Genomic DNA, 16,534 nt, shown 5'->3' with positions numbered 1-16,534 from the left:
TATATTAATTTTTTTTTTGTTTTTGTTGTTTAGAGATTGTTTATTGTGTCTCTCGTTGTTTTAAAACTATTATGCGTTTTTAAACATACCGATTTAATTTATTGAATTAATTAATTTAAGATTATTCACTGATTGTTGCACTTAAATGCACTTTATCGTTTATTGCTGGATATACAACTAATATTTTGGCAATACCGTGGTAATATACCAAAAAATATACTAGAGGTAGCGCAACACCACCCCCCTCCCTTCACAAACTACACAAATTTGGACACGAGTTTGGTCCATACGGTGTATGCAGCACCCATTACTTTGTATACATCACAAATTCCTTTTAGCGCAGGAGTACCCACCCTACACTATCCAGGTCTATTTTTTGATGCCCAACGTGAGGCCTGACACACAAGTGAGGTCTTTTTGTTGGTGTCAAAATTGTGGCCTGACACACACGTGAGGTCTTTTTGTTGGTGTCAAAATTGTGGCCTGACACACACGTGAGGTCTTTTTGATGATGCCCAACGTGGAGACTGACACACAATCCAGATATTTTTGTTGGTGCCCAGCGTGGGGCCTGACACACAAGCCAGGTCTTTTTGTTGGTGCCCAACGTGGGGCCTGACACACAAGCCAGGTCTTTTTGTTGATGCCCAACGTGGGGCCTGACACACAAGCCAGGTCTTTTTGTTGATGCCCAACGTAGGGCCTGACAAACAATCCAGATCTTTTTGTTGGTGCCCAACGTGGGGCCTGACACACAATCCAGATCTTTTTGTTGGTGCCCAACGTGGGGCCTGACAAACAATCCAGATCTTTTTGTTGGTGCCCAACGTGGGGCCTGACACACAATCCAGATCTTTTTGTTGGTGCCCAACGTGGGGCCTGACACACAAGCCAGGTCTGTTTGTTGATGCCCAACTTGGGGCCTGACAAACAATCCATATCTTTTTGTTGGTGCCCAACGTGGGGCCTGACACACAATCCAGGTCTTTTTGTTGATGCCCAACGTGGGGCCTGACAAACAATCCATATCTTTTTGTTGGTGCCCAATGTGGGGCCTGACACACAAGCCAGGTCTTTTTGTTGGTGCCCAACGTGGGGCCTGACACACAAGCCAGGTCTTTTTGTTGATGCCCAATGTGGGGCCTGACACACAAGCCAGGTCTTTTTTTGGAGCCCAACTTGGGGCCTGCCACAAAAGCCAGTTCTTTTTTTGGTGCCCAACGTGATGCCTGACACACAAGCTAGGTCTTTTTTTGGTACCCAACTTGGGGCCCTGACCTCACGAATGTGTGCAAATTCCCACAGACACCCTCCAAAATCTTCTGGAAAGCCTTTTTTCCAGAAGAGTGGAGGAATTCAATAGCCCCAACCTTGACCCTACTGAACATTGATACCCGACCTCCCCAATGTTCTTTTGGCAGAATGGGCACAAATCCCAACAGATACACTTCAAAAGTTTGTGGGAAGCCTTCCCGGAAGAGTGGAGCCAGCGCCATAAAGACATGGTGTGACCAGTTTGGTGTGGAGGAACTCATCCTGCACAGAGTCCTGACCTCAACCCTACTGAACACCTTTGGAATGAATTGAAACATCAAATTTATGGCATCCAATGTGGGACCTGACGTGCAAGCCAGGTCTTCTCATCCTCCAACAATTTGGGAGTGCTATAGCCAAGAGATGCGTTTCTGTAAAAAAACGCTACTTAACGCTAACGCTAAAAAACACGCAAAAACGCCAATGCAAAAAGCGGTAAAAATCGCGGTTTTAACGCTGATTTTTCCAGGCGTCGGAGCTAGCTTTGCAGCCAGTTTTTTAAAACGTCCGTGTGCATGAGCCACTAAATCTTGTGGAAATCCTTCTCATAAGAATGGAGGAAGTGAAAGCCACAAAGGAGGGGCAACTCTATATAGATGGTCAGGTGTCCACACGCTTTTAGCCATATGGTACAAAATACAAGGGCTGGTATTCAAATACTGAATTCTGCCTATCCCCACCCTTCCTTTGCCCAGAATTGGCACACATGGACTAGAAATAATGACAAGTTCTTATGTTTCTTTTCCTATAACAGTCCAGTCTGCGGCAACTGGTCGATTCTGGAAGATACGACACAAGAGATGACTTCACGGTGGTTCTGCAGCCATTTTTCCGTAATATCAAGATTCCATATCATACGGTAATTGTTTAAAAAAAAAAAACTCGAACAAGAATCTGCTCCATGGCCTATTATATAACAGTGCCGCTGATGATCGGTGTGTTTTTCTTCCCTATCTAGGATGGGACACCAGATGTCTCGTACCTCGCTCCAGACTGTTTCCACCTCAGTCAGAAGTCTCACTCCCAGCTGGCCAGGATGCTCTGGAACAACATGGTAATGTGTACATTCTGGGCTGCGGGAGCCAATGGCAGGGAGGGGCAAATGCACAAATGTTAAATGTTCTTTAGCCCAGACTAAACCCAGTGGCTTGTGAGCCACATGCTGTCTTCAAGTTATGCATGGCCTTATATGCCTCTCCCGAGTGACCAGACAATGTAAGCATTCAATGTAGCCACAACTTATCTGCATATGACAGAGCGTGGAATGAAACATGTAATGTGGTCACATGACCCCAGGTGACCAGGTAGGGTTGCCACCTTTTCTTCAAGTCAAACCCAAACACTTTAGCAGCACACGGCAAATAATTTTTTTATATTATAAACTATAGATATATTTTGCTATTAAAATACATTTCTAATCATATGAAGTTAAGAACAAGAGTCCCCCTTTACATCAGAGTCCACAGAGTTCCCCTTTTATATCTGAATCTACAGAGCTCCTCTTTTACATCTGAACTCACAGGGTTCCCTTTCACGGTAAGGGGGGACTCTGCAGACTCTGATGTAAGGGAGAACTCTGGGGACTCTACCACCATAAGGGATGCTCTGGGAACCCTCATCTAAGGGGGAACACTGAGACCTCTGATGTACGGAGAAGACTCTGATGTAAAGGGGCAACACTGTGGCCTCTGGTGTAAAGGGGAACTGTGATGTAAGGGGTGCTCTGAGAACCCTGATTTGCCTTAGTGTACTCACTCAGAGGCAGGAGAGAGAAGGGGGGAGGAAACTTCAGTTACAGACAGGGATGGATGGTGAGCTCACTCACCCCTTGACAGTCATCGCCTCTCATCCAGATGTATCTGAGGCTGCTGGACTTCAAATTTCCGGCCCCAGCTTACTTTCCTATTCTGAGGCACAGCACGGGGATTGGAGTGTGGGTAGACACAGAGGGGTAAGGGAGGGGGAAGAGGCACATATCGCGCCCTCTCTCCTCTCCTGTCTGTGTGTGTGATTGGGAGGGGAGGGGATTGTTAGTGCTGGCTTTGGGCAGTGTGAAAGAGTGTAAAAGACACCCTCAGCTTAGACTGCAGCCAGCAACCCTGCTGGGAAGCCATAGTCCAGCCTAAATAATGTGTCCGGGTTTCAGGCAGTCTGCAACCCGGACGCATGATTCCAAACCCGAACTGTCCGGGTGAATCCTGGACAGGTGGCAACCCTATGACCAGGCCATCCCATTGACACTTTCTGTAAATACAAGCTGTGGGCTGATTGGGGGGGGAACGGGGGAGATGGTGCAGTACACTAACCACCTCACCTGGTCACCATCAGCCCGCCGATACCTGTATATACAGAATATGCCATAAAGGATGACCCGGTCATCTGTTGTCATGTGACCACATGATATGGTTCATGCGGTGACGACTTCCACTAACCATGCTCAACTTCAGCCAGTCCAAACCTTTATATACAGAACATGTCAAAGGGATGACCCAGTGGTGTCACTGACCACCTTATATGGTTCATGTGGTGCAAACTTCCATTACGTATCTCGCCTAGTCACCATCAGAAAATCCAACTGCTACATTTTGCAAACCCAAATGTCTCCCGTATCTGCGTGGAGAGTTCTGTATTGCTCATTCTGGTAAAGCAAACAGCAGAGGCCACCAACTAAGTGCAGTATATAGGAAAATACTGTATTACATTTTTTTTCCTATATACTGCACTTAGTTGGCGCCCTCTGCTGTTTCCTTTTATATATTGCAGAGAATTACTTCAGTCTTATTGAGGACTTGCCACAAATATCTTCGGACCTATGGACTTTTTAGTATAACCCCCACACCCCCCCCCCCCCCCACAGCACATTCATGCGTGTCTGCTTATGCTGTAGCTTAGCTGCATCCATACCTGGGCCATTCTCGATAATTGTCCATTCCGGTGCAGCTCTCCATTTTTTCTTCATGTAGCTTTTATGGTATTATACTATTATGTTGACGTAGGAGCTGGAAGGCAGTGGGTTGGATTTACCAAAGGCATATAGACCGTGTACACTGCAAGTGCTCTCATTTGCCCCAGAACTCGGTGAAACATCACCTTGTAGAGAATACCCAATCAGGTTCCAGATTTGGCCTGGAGACTGCGATGGACTGACTGGATCAATCACTAGTCGTAGGTAGGTGGCTCCATGGGCAGCGAGAAGAGAGTCCCTACCAGTGGGTTGAGCCCACCGTTGGATGGTGGTGGTGGACCCACTTGGGGGCTTGGCCTGCTACCTCCCTTGTATGACCATGTGGTCATTTCAGCGAGAAGACTTGGGTGAGGAGGGAGCTCCCGCTGTCCAGAAAATGCAACCCTTGATGTAGGGTTCACAAAACATTTATTGAAAACGTACATCGAACCGACGCGTTTCGGGGAAATAGACTCCATTCTTAAGTGCTGTTAGTGCGTACTTAAGGGTGGAGCGATTTCTGAATTTCGAACTTCAGATTGACAGAATTGCCGGCTGTTGCTGATGCAGAGGTAGCAAGAGCTGCTACGGAAGCAACCAGCTGGCACTCTGTCAGTCTAGAGTCTGAAATGTAGAAATTGCTCAGGGAACCACCCCCACCCATAAGTACGCACTAACAGCTCTGAAGAAAGGGGGAGTCCATTCCTCTGAAACGCGTTGGCTTGATGTACATGTTTGCATTTTCAATGAATGTTCTGTGAACCCTACATCAAGAGTTGCACTTTTCTAGACACTGGGCGCTCACCTAAGTCTTCTCGCTGAAACGACCACATGGTCATACCAGCCCCCAAGAGGGTCCGACCACCACCATTGCCCACCATTGTGCTCAACACAGTGGAAGCGATTCCTTCCTTACTGCCCCACAGAGCCACCTACCTGCCACTAGTGACCCATCCAGTCAGTCCAGCGTGGTCTTCAGCCCAAACCTGACACCCGATTGGGTATTCTTTACAAATGAAGCTTCACCACCTTCACTAAGCTCCAGGGAAAATGAGTGCAGCAGCCTGCACAGTCTACTTACCTTTAGTAAATCGCCCTCATCGTGTCCCGGTACTGACCTTCTCACATGAAGATGTACATTCTCCGAACGATGATCAGCAGAAAATTGTCTTTACGAAAAACTCAGAGAAGTCAGAACCTTCCCATCCTCCATTATCAGCACAGGAGGAGTTTATAACGTGTGAGGGTATATTCTAATCCTTCTCACTATCCCATATCTCCTCATTCCCCATATATGGGGTCTTCTCTTATTTATTTATTTTTTATTATTATTCAGCTTGAGCCCGTCGGGCAGAAAACGGACACTCTGGACTTGGCAGCCAGCCTTTCACTGAAGTGCCCGACTGAGGTAAGAAAACCGAAAGCTGAACTCCAGGCATGTAAATCTACCCCTCCATAGCCGCAAAGGACATAAAGCCGCTTTGTGGGCCCCATGCCACATTGCAAACCCAGATATTACCTTGTGACTGTAGCAGTGACCTCATCACTGGGCTGTACACAGCCTGTGCAGAGAGCGGAGTTGTGGGAGGGGCCCCCGAAGGCTCCACCCACTACAGGAGGGGGGGGGGACAAGACCAGCCCCCCTGCACAATGTTATACCACCAGAGCATGCACACGAGAAACCTCCAGAAACCTGCAAGGGGGGCCCCAAGATGGAGGCTGCTTAGGGGTCTCCATAGAGGTTAATCCGGCACTGCCGCCATCCTATAATGCAGTGGTCTCTAAACTGCGGCCTGGGGGGTCAAATGTGGCCCTTTGCTTGCCTTTATCTGGCCCTTGGGGCACTGCTGACACCAACAATGGGACATAATTCCTGTTACTGACATCAACAATGGAGCGCAATTTCTCCCACTGACACCAATAATGGGATATTATTTTTTCCAATTATACCAATGATGGGGCACTATTCCTCCCACTGACACCAATGATGGGGCACTATTCCTCCCACTGACACCAATGATGGGGCACTATTCCTTCCACTGACACCAATGATGGGGCACTATTCCTCCCACTGACGCCAATGATGGGCCACTATTCCTCCCACTGACACCAATGATGGGGTACTATTCCTCCCACTGACACCAATGTTGGAGCACTATTCCTCCCACTGATACCAATGATGGGGCACTATTCCTCCCACTGACACCAATGATAGGGCATTATTCCTCCCACTGATACCAATGATGGGGCACTATTCCTCCCACTGACACCAATGATGGGGCACTATTCCTCCCACTGACACCAATGATAGGGCACTATTCCCCCCACTGATACCAATGATGGGGCACTATTCCTCCCACTGATACCAATGATGGGGCACTATTCCTCCCACTGACACCAATGATGGGGCACTATTCCTCCCACTGACACCAATGATGGGGCACTATTCCTCCCACTGACACCAATGATGGGGCACTATTCCTCCCACTGACACCAATGATAGGGCACTATTCCTCCCACTGACACCAATGATGGGGCACTATTCCTCCCACTGACACCAATGATGGGACACTATTCCTCCCACTGACACCAATGATGGGGCACTATTCCTCCCACTGATACCAATGATGGGGCACTATTCCTCCCACTGACACCAATGATGGAGCACTATTCCTCCCACTGACACCAATGATGGGGCACTATTCCTTCCACTGACACCAATGATGGGACACTATTCCTCCCACTGACAACAATGATGGGGCACTATTCCTTCCACTGACACCAATGATGGGACACTATTCCTCCCACTGACACCAATGATGGGGCACTATTCCTTCCACTGACACCAATGATGGGACACTATTCCTCCCACTGACACCAATGATGGGGCACTATTCCTTCCACTGACACCAATGATGGGACACTATTCCTCCCACTGACACCAATGACGGGGCACTATTCCTCCCACTGACACCAATGATGGGACACTATTCCTCCCACTGACACCAATGATGGGGCACTATTCCTCCCACTGATACCAATGATGGGGCACTATTCCTCCCACTGACACCAATGATGGGGCACTATTCCTCCCACTGATACCAATGATGGGGCACTATTCCTCCCACTGAAACCAATGATGGGGCACTATTCCTCCCACTGACACCAATGATGGAGCACTATTCCTCCCACTGACACCAATGATGGGGCACTATTCCTTCCACTGACACCAATGATGGGGCACTATTCCTCCCACTGATACCAATGATGGGGCACTATTCCTCCCACTGACACCAATGATAGGGCACTATTCCTCCCACTGATACCAATGATGGGACACTATTCCTCCCACTGACACCAATGATGGGGCACTATTCCTCCCACTGACACCAATGATGGGGCACTATTCCTCCCACTGACACCAATGATGGGGCATTATTTATCTCCACTGATGCCGGGATATTTTCTTCTCCCACTGGCCAAAGTTCAGCCCCCCTAATGTCTGCAGACTCTGCCCGGCCAAATATAAGAAAATCTGTTCCGAATAGATATATTCCGCTTGAACACCAAAAGGAACATAAGAGACTCCAACCCTTCACCACTCCTAAATCCGGAGCACTCCTCCCCCACCCCGTATATACAGACCCCATTATATTGTTGCAGGTGGAATGTGGTGAAGGCTGGGATGCCGGCAATGAAGATGAAACAAAGTAACTCTTTTCAATCTCCTTCATAAAATGTATTTCTATTCTATTCCAGGCTCAGCCATTCCTGAGGACCTATAAGAACAGCAACTACAATTACCCCCCCGTGACAACTCCAGCACCAATCACGGTATGGATTATAAGGGGGGCGGGGTGGTCTTTCTTTTTGCATTGTTTCTATTCGCTGTAGTAAGATGTCCTTTGATAACTAAAAAGGAGACCATCCATAGGGAAAGCATTTCCATTTCTCTAAGTGGTGGTGACCCGGAATCATTGGGGCCCCCAGGACCCCGGATCCCACTTCTCTTATTGCTGCTGTTGTTGAAGGTCAACCCACAGAACTTTCGTTCCCTGAGCGGCGCTGTTGATTGGATCAGTGTTCGGGGGAGGTGTCGGACTGCTGGAGAGTGGAGCCTCTGCTTTATATGAGAGAGACGTGGCCTGACCCTCCTAGGTGCTGGCAGCACTGGGTATTTCAATGGTGGACCGTGCCTGGGCGATTGTCAGTATGGCCTTGACGAAAATGTGCACACCAATGGAGACCCACCCTTGGTAAGATGAATGGCAGCTTAATCGGATATCCCCATGATTAAGCTCTGAGCAGCGAGGCGAAACGCGTTGGTGGCGTGGCCTGATGGGAGTCAGGGCTGAGACTGCCATTCATCTTGCCAAGAGTGGGTCTGCATTGGTGTGCGGCTTCCGGGACAGTCAAGCCCCTCCCCTGGCCACAGCAGTGGGCACAGGACTATCATCCCTTACAGCCCGAGCGGCACACATTCTCCCATATAGGTTTTTTTTTTAGTCTCCTACATGCAACAGGGTGACAACAACACAGCACAATTGGGGGACAGGAACAGAAAGTTGTCACCCCAAAACAGGAAGTGCCTGAACAAATCAATTGACTTTTACTAGACTACATCCCCCGCCTACTTGCTTGCCAGGGCCTGAATGACATTTCCCGGGGGCCCCATCTGGTCAACAGAGGGGCCCAGGAGATGGGAGCAAAGAAGGGACTTTTATTTTTTGGGGCGTAGGCAGATAAAGTCGGTGCCGCTGTTTACTGCACCTTGGGGGGGTGGATGAGGTATAGGTGGAGTTGGGGGGCCCTGTCAAAAAGCCTGTACAGGGCATCCTGTTTTCTAACAGCAGCCCCGCCCTGGAGGATCCCGTGAGAGGTGCACCCATGGAGAAGGTGACTACAGAGAGCCGGTTCTGTGAGTACTAATGCAAGGAGAGGCTGTTAGGGAGAGATGGCTGCTTAAAGTGCTGCATATGCTTTCACATGTGACTACTGCGGACCGTCATCTAAATGTGATTGGCTGTGTATTGCCAAGTGGCTCCAGAATGTATGTCGATGTGATGTGACTGGTATGCCATTCCCTGAATTCCATCAAGTCTGTGCAGCCATCAGTGACCCCCCCCCCCCCCCTAATCCATGTGTCCGGCCCCTAATCTACATGCAGTGTGCTGGACGCATGGATTCCAATGTTTTTTTTTTTTGTAGAAGCATGTGATTAGAGCCTAAGGCTTTAATTGAAATAATATTCGCTATTGTCTTCCTGATTCTCCTCCCAGCCAATCAGGAAGCCAGTCCTGATACCTGTCACCCGATTGGTCGAGAGGAGAAGCGATCCTATTGGGCGTTGAGGAGGAGGAAGAGGGAGGAGTCACAGGGGAAGCCTCCAAAGCCGAGGAGGAGGAAGCACTGCCCGCAACCTAGATGGAATAAGTGCGGTGCTGGTGACCCCCCCCCCCTCCTAACAATTATACCACCAGCCACCACTGGCAGCCATTCTACTCATGTGTGGACATTTCCTTCCTTGGGATATGAAGGTCAATGGCAGAGAATGTTGTGTGGAGGCCTCAGGCATGGAGAGGGCACAAGATGGCGGAGGGTTTAATCTCAGCGGAAGGGGCGGTGGTTTAGCAGAACAGGAGAGGGGTGGAGACTTGTGCTCTTGGCGCCATTACTAGCCAATCCCAAAGCCCCTCTTACATGAAGATTTAGAAAGACAGAAAACTATTTTTGAAAAAGACAGCAACGTGTTAAAGGTTCAATGAGATTTTGGATATGATATTGTATATGCCATTTACATCGACAGAACTCAAAATACCGATGAAGTGAACTGATACTAGAATGACTGTGATCATCGAATATGGCTCCTTTGATAGGGTGACCAGACGTCCCCGATATCCAGGGACCGTCCCCGGACTGAGGACACCGTCCCCGGACTGAGGAGTGAGGACACCATCCCCGGACTGAGGACAGCGTCCCCGGACTGAGGACACCGTCCCTGGACTGAGGAGTGAGGACAGCGTCCCCGGACTGAGGACAGCGTCCCCGGACTGAGGACACCGTCTCCGGACTGAGGACTGAGGACAGCGTCCCCGGACTGAGGACACTGTCCCCGGACTGAGGAGTGAGGACAGCGTCCCCGGACTGAGGACAGCGTCCCCGGACTGAGGACACCGTCCCCGGACTGAGGAGTGAGGACAGCGTCCCCGGACTGAGGACACCGTCTCCGGACTGAGGACTGAGGACAGCGTCCCCGGACTGAGGACACCGTCCCCGGACTGAGGACACTGTCCCCGGACTGAGGAGTGAGGACACCATCCCCGGACTGAGGACAGCGTCCCCGGACTGAGGACACCGTCCCTGGACTGAGGAGTGAGGACAGCGTCCCCGGACTGAGGACAGCGTCCCCGGACTGAGGACACCGTCTCCGGACTGAGGACTGAGGACAGCGTCCCCGGACTGAGGACACTGTCCCCGGACTGAGGAGTGAGGACAGCGTCCCCGGACTGAGGACAGCGTCCCCGGACTGAGGACACTGTCCCCGGACTGAGGACTGAGGACAGCGTCCCCGGACTGAGGACACTGTCCCCGGACTGAGGACTGAGGACAGCGTCCCCGGACTGAGGACACTGTCCCCGGACTGAGGAATGAGGACAGCGTCCCCGGACTGAGGACAGCGTCCCCGGACTGAGGACACCGTCCCCGGACTGAGGAGTGAGGACAGCGTCCCCGGACTGAGGACAGCGTCCCCGGACTGAGGACACCGTCTCCGGACTGAGGACTGAGGACAGCGTCCCCGGACTGAGGACACTGTCCCCGGACTGAGGAGTGAGGACAGCGTCCCCGGACTGAGGACAGCGTCCCCGGACTGAGGACACCGTCTCCGGACTGAGGACTGAGGACAGCGTCCCCGGACTGAGGACACCGTCCCCGGACTGAGGAGTGAGGACAGCGTCCCCGGACTGAGGACAGCGTCCCCGGACTGAGGACACCGTCCCCGGACTGAGGAGTGAGGACAGCGTCCCCGGACTGAGGACAGCGTCCCCGGACTGAGGACACCGTCCCCGGACTGAGGACACTGTCCCCGGACTGAGGAGTGAGGACACCATCCCCGGACTGAGGACAGCGTCCCCGGACTGAGGACACCGTCCCCGGACTGAGGAGTGAGGACAGCGTCCCCGGACTGAGGACAGCGTCCCCGGACTGAGGACACCGTCTCCGGACTGAGGACTGAGGACAGCGTCCCCGGACTGAGGACACTGTCCCCGGACTGAGGAGTGAGGACAGCGTCCCCGGACTGAGGACAGCGTCCCCGGACTGAGGACACCGTCCCCGGACTGAGGAGTGAGGACAGCGTCCCCGGACTGAGGACAGCGTCCCCCGACTGAGGACACCGTCCCCGGACTGAGGAGTGAGGACAGCGTCCCCGGACTGAGGACAGCGTCCCCGGACTGAGGACACCGTCTCCGGACTGAGGACTGAGGACAGCGTCCCCGGACTGAGGACACTGTCCCCGGACTGAGGAGTGAGGACAGCGTCCCCGGACTGAGGACAGCGTCCCCGGACTGAGGACACCGTCTCCGGACTGAGGACTGAGGACACCGTCCCCGGACTGAGGACACCGTCCCCGGACTGAGGAGTGAGGACAGCGTCCCCGGACTGAGGACAGCGTCCCCGGACTGAGGACACCGTCCCCGGACTGAGGAGTGAGGACAGCGTCCCCGGACTGAGGACAGCGTCCCCGGACTGAGGACACCGTCCCCGGACTGAGGACACTGTCCCCGGACTGAGGAGTGAGGACACCATCCCCGGACTGAGGACAGCGTCCCCGGACTGAGGACACCGTCCCCGGACTGAGGAGTGAGGACAGCGTCCCCGGACTGAGGACAGCGTCCCCGGACTGAGGACACCGTCTCCGGACTGAGGACTGAGGACAGCGTCCCCGGACTGAGGACACTGTCCCCGGACTGAGGAGTGAGGACAGCGTCCCCGGACTGAGGACAGCGTCCCCGGACTGAGGACACCGTCTCCGGACTGAGGACTGAGGACAGCGTCCCCGGACTGAGGACAGCGTCCCCGGACTGAGGACACCGTCCCCGGACTGAGGACCCCGTCCCCGGACTGAGGACACCGTCCCCGGACTGAGGACCCCGTCCCCGGACTGAGGACACCGTCCCCGGACTGAGGACACTGTCCCCGGACTGAGGAGTGAGGACAGCGTCCCCGGACTGAGTACAGCGTCCCCGGACTGAGGACACCGTCCCCGGACTGAGGAGTGAGGACACCATCCCCGGACTGAGGACAGCGTCCCCTGACTGAGGACACCGTCCCCGGACTGAGGACACTGTCCCCGGACTGAGGACCCCGTCCCCGGACTGAGGACCCCGTCCCCGGACTGAGGACAGCGTCCCCTGACTGAGGACAGCGTCCCCTGACTGAGGACACCGTCCCCGGACTGAGGACACCGTCCCCGGACTGAGGACACTGTCCCCGGACTGAGCACCCCGTCCCCGGACTAAGGACACTGTCCCCGGACTGAGGAGTGAGGACACCATCCCCGGACTGAGGACAGCGTCCCCTGACTGAGGACACCGTCCCCGGACTGAGGACACCGTCCCCGGACTGAGGACCCCGTCCCCGGACTGAGGACCCCGTCCCCGGACTGAGGACAGCGTCCCCGGACTGAGGACAGCGTCCCCTGACTGAGGACACCGTCCCCGGACTGAGGACACTGTCCCCGGACTGAGGAGTGAGGACACCATCCCCGGACTGAGGACAGCGTCCCCTGACTGAGGACACCGTCCCCGGACTGAGGACACTGTCCCCGGACTGAGGACCCCGTCCCCGGACTGAGGACAGCGTCCCCAGACTGAGGACAGCGTCCCCGGACTGAGGACAGCGTCCCCTGACTGAGGACAGCGTCCCCTGACTGAGGACACTGTCCCCGGCCTGAGGACCCCGTCCCCGGACTGAGGACCCCGTCCCCGGACTGAGGACAGCGTCCCCGGACTGAGGACACCGTCCCCGGACTGAGGACACCGTCCCCGGACTGAGGACACTGTCCCCGGACTGAGGACCCCGTCCCCGGACTGAGGACCCCGTCCCCGGACTGAGGACAGCGTCCCCTGACTGAGGACAGCGTCCCCTGACTGAGGACACCGTCCCCGGACTGAGGACACCGTCCCCGGACTGAGGACACTGTCCCCGGACTGAGCACCCCGTCCCCGGACTAAGGACACTGTCCCCGGACTGAGGAGTGAGGACACCATCCCCGGACTGAGGACAGCGTCCCCTGACTGAGGACACCGTCCCCGGACTGAGGACACCGTCCCCGGACTGAGGACCCCGTCCCCGGACTGAGGACCCCGTCCCCGGACTGAGGACAGCGTCCCCGGACTGAGGACAGCGTCCCCTGACTGAGGACACCGTCCCCGGACTGAGGACACTGTCCCCGGACTGAGGAGTGAGGACACCATCCCCGGACTGAGGACAGCGTCCCCTGACTGAGGACACCGTCCCCGGACTGAGGACACTGTCCCCGGACTGAGGACCCCGTCCCCGGACTGAGGACAGCGTCCCCAGACTGAGGACAGCGTCCCCGGACTGAGGACAGCGTCCCCTGACTGAGGACAGCGTCCCCTGACTGAGGACACTGTCCCCGGCCTGAGGACCCCGTCCCCGGACTGAGGACCCCGTCCCCGGACTGAGGACAGCGTCCCCGGACTGAGGACACCGTCCCCGGACTGAGGACACCGTCCCCTGACTGAGGACACCGTCCCCTGACTGAGGACACCGTCCCTGGACTGAGGACAGCGTCCCCTGACTGAGGACACCGTCCCCGGACTGAGGACACTGTCCCCGGACTGAGGAGTGAGGACACCGTCCCCGGACTGAGGACACCGTCCCCGGACTGAGGACAGTGTCCCCTGACTGAGGACACCGTCCCCGGACTGAGGACACCGTCCCCTGACTGAGGACAGCGTCCCCTGACTGAGGACACCATCCCCGGACTGAGGACAGCGTCCCCTGACTGAGGACAGCGTCCCCTGACTGAGGACACCGTCCCCTGACTGAGGACAGCGTCCCCGGACTGAGGACAGCGTCCCCTGACTGAGGAGTGAGGACAGCGTCCCCGGACTGAGGACACCGTCCCCGGACTGAGGAGTGAGGACACCGTCCCCGGACTGAGGACACCGTCCCCGGACTGAGGAGTGAGGACAGCGTCCCCGGACTGAGGACACCGTCCCCGGACTGAGGAGTGAGGACACCATCCCCGGACTGAGGACAGCGTCCCCTGACTGAGGACACCGTCCCCGGACTGAGGACACTGTCCCCGGACTGAGGAGTGAGGACACCGTCCCCGGACTGAGGACACCGTCCCCTGACTGAGGACACCGTCCCCTGACTGAGGACACCGTCCCCGGACTGAGGACACCGTCCCCGGACTGAGGACAGCGTCCCCGGACTGAGGACAGCGTCCCCTGACTGAGGACAGCGTCCCCTGACTGAGGACACCGTCCCCGGACTGAGGACACTGTCCCCGGACTGAGGAGTGAGGACACCATCCCCGGACTGAGGACAGCGTCCCCTGACTGAGGACAGCGTCCCCTGACTGAGGACACCATCCCCGGACTGAGGACAGCGTCCCCTGACTGAGGACACCGTCCCCGGACTGAGGACACCGTCCCCGGACTGAGGACAGCGTCCCCTGACTGAGGACAGCGTCCCCTGACTGAGGACAGCGTCCCCTGACTGAGGACAGCGTCCCCTGACTGAGGACAGCGTCCCCGGACTGAGGACACCGTCCCCGGACTGAGGACAGCGTCCCCTGACTGAGGACACCGTCCCCGGACTGAGGACACTGTCCCCGGACTGAGGAGTGAGGACACCATCCGCGGACTGAGGACAGCGTCCCCTGACTGAGGACAGTGTCCCCTGACTGAGGACACCGTCCTCGGACTGAAGACACCGTCCCCTGACTGAGGACAGCGTCCCCTGACTGAGGACACCGTCCCCTGACTGAGGACACCGTCCCCGGACTGAGGACACCGTCCCCGGACTGAGGAGTGAGGACACCGTCCCCGGACTGAGGAGTGAGGACAGCGTCCCCGGACTGAGGACAGCGTCCCCGGACTGAGGACACCGTCCCCGGACTGAGGAGTGAGGACACCATCCCCGGACTGAGGACAGCGTCCCCTGACTGAGGACACGTCCCCGGACTGAGGACACTGTCCCCGGACTGAGGACTGAGGACACCGTCCCCGGACTGAGGACAGCGTCCCCTGACTGAGGACACCGTCCCCGGACTGAGGACACCGTCCCCGGACTGAGGACACCGTCTCCGGACTGAGGACATCGTCCCCTGACTGAGGACAGCGTCCCCTGACTGAGGACAGCGCCCCCTGACTGAGGACACCGTCCCCGGACTGAGGACACCGTCCCCGGACTGAGGAGTGAGGACACCATCCCCGGACTGAGGACAGCGTCCCCTGACTGAGGACAGCGTCCCCTGACTGAGGACAGCGTCCCCTGACTGAGGACACCGTCCCCGGACTGAGGACAGCGTCCCCTGACTGAGGACACCGTCCCCGGACTGAGGACACCGTCCCCGGACTGAGGACAGCGTCCCCTGACTGAGGACAGCGTCCCCTGACTGAGGACAGCGTCCCCGGACTGAGGACAGCGTCCCCGGACTGAGGACAGCGTCCCCTGACTGAGGACAGCGTCCCCGGACTGAGGACAGCGTCCCCTGACTGAGGACAGCGTCCCCTGACTGAGGACAGCGTCCCCTGACTGAGGACACCTTCCCCGGACTGAGGACACCGTCCCCTGACTGAGGACACCGTCCCCTGACTGAGGACAGTGTCCCCTGACTGAGGACACCATCCCCGGACTGAGGACACCGTCCCCGGACTGAGGACAGCGTCCCCTGACTGAGGACACCTTCCCCTGACTGAGGACACCGTCCCCTGACTGAGGACACCGTCCCCTGACTGAGGACAGCGTCCCCGGACTGAGGACAGCGTCCCCGGACTGAGGACAGCGTCCCCGGACTGAGGACACCGTCCCCGGACTGAGGACACCGTCTCCGGACTGAGGACACCGTCCCCGGACTGAGGACACCGTCCCCGGACTGAGGACACCGTCCCCTGACTGAGGAGTGAGGACACCATCCCCGGACTGAGGACAGCGTCCCCTGACTGAGGACAGCGTCCCCTGACTGAGGTCACCGTCCCCTGACTGAGGAGTGAGGACACCATCCCCGGACTGAGGACA

General features: G+C 55.8%; 1 protein-coding gene across 1 annotated transcript in view; it reads left to right on the top strand.

Annotated features, from left to right (window-relative positions):
* Positions 1-16,534, top strand: part of LOC143986951 (phospholipase B1, membrane-associated-like) — a 200,230-nt gene that overhangs the window by 158,285 nt on the left and 25,411 nt on the right. The window contains exons 40-43 of the mRNA XM_077485364.1: positions 2,069-2,173; positions 2,273-2,368; positions 5,595-5,666; positions 8,018-8,092. Of these exons, the coding sequence (XP_077341490.1) occupies positions 2,069-2,173; positions 2,273-2,368; positions 5,595-5,666; positions 8,018-8,092 (348 nt within the window). The remainder of the gene's footprint in view (positions 1-2,068; positions 2,174-2,272; positions 2,369-5,594; positions 5,667-8,017; positions 8,093-16,534) is intronic.

The sequence above is a fragment of the Lithobates pipiens genome, unplaced genomic scaffold, assembly GCF_037356315.1.
Source record: "Lithobates pipiens isolate NorthernLeopardFrog02 unplaced genomic scaffold, aLitPip1_a1.2 Scaffold_18, whole genome shotgun sequence".
In the NCBI taxonomy this organism is placed as follows: Eukaryota; Metazoa; Chordata; class Amphibia; order Anura; family Ranidae; genus Lithobates; species Lithobates pipiens.
This window is presented reverse-complemented; position numbering and strand designations above follow the sequence as displayed.